Here is a 4,249-nt window from a genome sequence, read left to right as displayed (position 1 = left end):
TTGGATTGTCAAAATATTTAAAAAATCAAAATTATTAATAAAATTTTTATCTTGTCACATTTTAAAGTTATATGGAGTTTGTTCACTCTATCATTAGTATGTGCATGTTTTTTATGTCCTTTGTATGATAAATAAAGTGCTTTGAGTATAAAGAAGTCTTTGCGCAACTGGAGTATTCAGGAATAATATTTTGAGTATAAAGAAGTTTTTGCGCAACCGGAGTATAGAGAGCAAAATATGTTCGACAAGTGTAACACATAGATAAGAATAGCTAATGTAAATAATGAATCATAATACGTTTGGATTTAAAATGACAATGATATGAAGGGAGAGGTTTTATCAACACTCTCATAACAATAGATAAGAAAAATATAGAGATGAGGCTGCTGTGTAGTAGATGATCCTAATAGCTGAAAACAAAATTATAAGCGACTATATAGTAGATTTTGTACTCTTTCCGCTTTTGGTCAAGAATAAAAAAGATAGAATATGGCAAGTAATTAAAAAGTATGAAATTAAAATTTTTTTTGTAGGTGACATAGATTTATTTAAATTTTCAGGAGTTTAAAGTGCATATTTTTAGGTTTCGAATTATTTGATAAAAAGTATAACAAATTAAATATCAGTGTCAATAGTCATTTCATTATTCTAAATGAATTGTTTGTAAAATCCTCAATGAATATTATTTGGCCTTATTAAACTGAGCTTTGAATAGAGGTTGACAAATAAAAAAAAAAATAGAACACATAAATTGCTAAAATATATAAATATTATTTGAAAATTGATTCAAGTATTTGAATATAATTCAAATTCTTTGAATCTATTCGGTGGAGCATGAAATTAGTTTACCAGCCCACGGTGGACTCTAATTATTCTTGTAGAGGTTGGCCGGTGTATAGCTTATCCATCGGTGAATACTTGTAAGCTCTCTGTCAATATGAGTTATACGTCGGCGAGGAGAGAACAAGGAGGTGGGTACCTGCAAAAGACACTTCGACACTCAAGTCAATAAGTGTTTAAGAGGTATATAATAATTCTATGAATATAGAATATGTTAGACATGAAATAGAACTTATCACATGTGTGTCCTTATAATAATTCTATGAATATAAAATGTAAGACATGAAAATTGAACTTATCATGTGTTGTGTTTATAATAATTCTATGAATATAGAATGTAAGATATGAAATAGAAGTTATCATGGGTCGTCTCTATAGAGATATAGAAATTAATGTCTTTTATAGGTATAAAATTGATAAATGATATTCATGTTATGACTGTTTGGTCATTAAGATGGAAATGATGGTTATTAAATCGGTAATAAAGGTGTCGGTTACAAGTAAAGAATGAATGATAGTTAACGCTGAGTTAAAACTCATAATGTATAATAAAGACCGAGTTATAAGGTGACGGATCAATATTAAAAATAATAAAATTTTGTTTTTTATTTATATTTTTTTTTCCAAATGAAAACACAAATCTGTGCGAAAATAAATCAGAATGGTTTAAATAGTTTTCACTATCTCTAAGATATGAAAATAAAGGAAATCGGTATAACTATTTTTGTGTCTTGTAAGTAGCTTTGTTTACAAAAATAGGACATCAAACTATAAACATAAAGATATAAAATTGTGTTTGACAGCATAGACATTAATATCGTATTTTGTGATATCAAATTTGTGTATTTTATATTTTTTCTGTCAATAAAAATACAAAAATACGAAATCATATTTTATTTTTTTTATTATCATTATTTATAATTATATTTTTTATTATTTATTCTGTTTTATAATTAATTTATCACTAAATAAAATAAAAAAACACTAATTTTTATGTTCTGTTTTCGTTCTTTTTTTTGTTCAGGAGTCTTAGTTCTCAAACCACCGAAATATTCCAAAATTTGAAAGGGATTTCGTGCTTCTAGCCCACAAAAATGAGGTGGTAAATTTCTTTTTTCCAGTATACAAAAAGCTTAAGCCCAATAATGGAGGTGAAAAAAAACATTAAACAGTAACTAAATCATATATTCTATACTCTCTAAATAGTGTGATTCTTAATTATATATAAAAACTGAAATCGGCTTTTATTTTCTAGTGAATATTATTGAGTTATACATTGTTATACTATTGACAAAATGATATCAATTAAAAAGGTCTTTATATCTTCATGAAAACTGAAAAATTAGTTTAAATTTTGAAATACAAAATAACTAAGTAATCATGATTAATCTTAAGAAATCACTCAATGCATTTAAAATATATTTTTTTAAAACGTTTTTTAATAATTAAAATTCAACTTATATAATCGATTAAACTGTATTATCTTTTTCGTCAAAATTAGGCAGCAATTACTTTTAAACGTGACAAATATTATGTTATCTCGTCCTTAAATATAATAACTATTCATGTCTTTTAAGTAGCCTTTTTCTTTTTTCTGTAAATCAGTTTGCCTCTCATCTGAAATTTGCAATGGTTGAATTTGATCGATGGTCAGACATTCATCAAGATTTGTTTAACGAAATTACTAAGCGGATCTATTCATATGACAATTACATTCAACTTCGATTATTAATCTTAAAAAATCACTCAAATAAAAATATTTAAAATATATTTTTTAAAAATATTTTTTAATAATTAAAATTCAACTTATATAATGGATTAAATTGTATTATCTTTTTCCATCAAAGTTAGGCCAGAAATTAATTTTAAACGTGTCAAATATTATCTTATCTCATCTTTAAATATAATAACCTTCCAAGTCTTTTGAGTAGCCTTTTTCTTTATTCTGTAAGTCAGTTTGCGTCTCATCTGAAATTTGCAATGGTTGAGTTTGATCGATGGTCACACATCCATCAAGATTTGTTTAACGAAATTACTAAGCGGATCTATTCATATGACAATTACATTCAACTTCGATTAGTTTGTAAGCAATGGAACTTGAAACTTCCAAAGATTCCTGATGGCAACAAAGTTCCGTGGCTGGTACTATCCACTGGCAGTGCAGCTAAAGAATCTTTCGAAGAAGAAGCTCATGCTCTTGAAGAAGAAGTTCGTGCTCCCGAGGATGAAGGAATTCTTGACGCTCGTAGTCTCGAAAAGAAGGCGATTTACCACCTCATTTTACCAGATATGCAAGACAACATCATGTGTGGTTCTTATCATGGATGGTTGATCATTGTAATGGTAGATGAAGGTACTGTAAGAATCCTAAATCCATTTACAAAGGTTCACTTGGATCTTCCTCCAGTTTCAACTCTTCCAAATGTAATTAATATTAATGGAGATGAATGTACTCTGGGTTATAAGGGCGACATGATCACTAGAAATACCATTTTCATGCATCAAACCCAAATTTGGAAGGCTATTATAAATTCAGCTCCTAACAATGACAATGATAGTGATTTTATAGCAGTGGTCATATATGGATTATTCCTAGAATTGGCCTTTTACATGCCCAAGAAGAAGAGATGGATTAGATTTCCAACAAGAGATCTATACGACGTTCATGATGTCATATTTTTTGAAGAGAAAATATTTGTAGTAGACGGTGAAGGCCAACTATATGAATTTGATACAAGAACAAAGTCAGGACCAGTGGGAGGAAAACATGAAGCCACACCACCTCCATCCAATGTAGGAATACTTAATTGTTATTACTATTTAATTGGAGGTGATAATGGAAGTTTATTGATGCTGGTAAAAGGGGTAAGATATAGGTATTACATGAAGAATCAAAAACGGTTCTGCGAGTGCAAAACTGTCAAATTTGATATCTATGAATTGAGAAAAAATGAGAAAACATGGTCAAGAATACACAGTTTGGGGAATTACATACTAGTAATTGGATTCAATTCTTCTGTTAAATTACTGCCAAGCAATTTTTTAAATTGCAAAGGAAATCAAATCTACTTTACAGATGACATGCATGACATGCGTGAAGTGTACTTTGAAATCATTACTCCCCCTTTTCAGATTGGCATCTTCGATTTGGAAGATGGGAGTTACCAAACATTTTTAACAGATGTGGACTTTTTTTGTCGTCCTATTTGGATATTACCCTAGTTTAGGTTTTTGTCGTCCTAATATGTAATCAAATATTTGGATATTACCCAAATTTAGCTTTCATGTTTTTTTTTTTTTTAGATTTTTTGAAGAAGAAGAAACAAAACAATGAAACAATACAATTTTAGAATGCGTTTCATTTACGTTTTATTTTTTGTTTTTTTATTAATTTTTATTCTCAGAGTTT

At 28.5% G+C, this 4,249-nt stretch overlaps 1 protein-coding gene across 1 annotated transcript; it reads left to right on the top strand.

Annotated features, from left to right (window-relative positions):
- LOC107637184 (F-box protein SKIP23-like) lies at positions 2,821-4,062 on the top strand. Its single transcript, XM_016340622.1, has one exon. The coding sequence runs from the start codon at positions 2,821-2,823 to the stop codon at positions 4,060-4,062; it is 1,242 nt and encodes a 413-aa protein (XP_016196108.1).

Source organism: Arachis ipaensis, chromosome B04, assembly GCF_000816755.2.
Source record: "Arachis ipaensis cultivar K30076 chromosome B04, Araip1.1, whole genome shotgun sequence".
Taxonomy (NCBI): domain Eukaryota; kingdom Viridiplantae; phylum Streptophyta; class Magnoliopsida; order Fabales; family Fabaceae; genus Arachis; species Arachis ipaensis.
Note: the sequence above shows the minus strand (reverse complement) of the source record. Positions and strands in the feature narration are given on the sequence as shown.

Coding starts and splice junctions, on each gene's coding strand:
- LOC107637184 (XM_016340622.1), top strand. CDS start 2,821: ATGGTTGAGTTTGATCGATGGTCACACATCCATCAAGATTTGTTTAAC.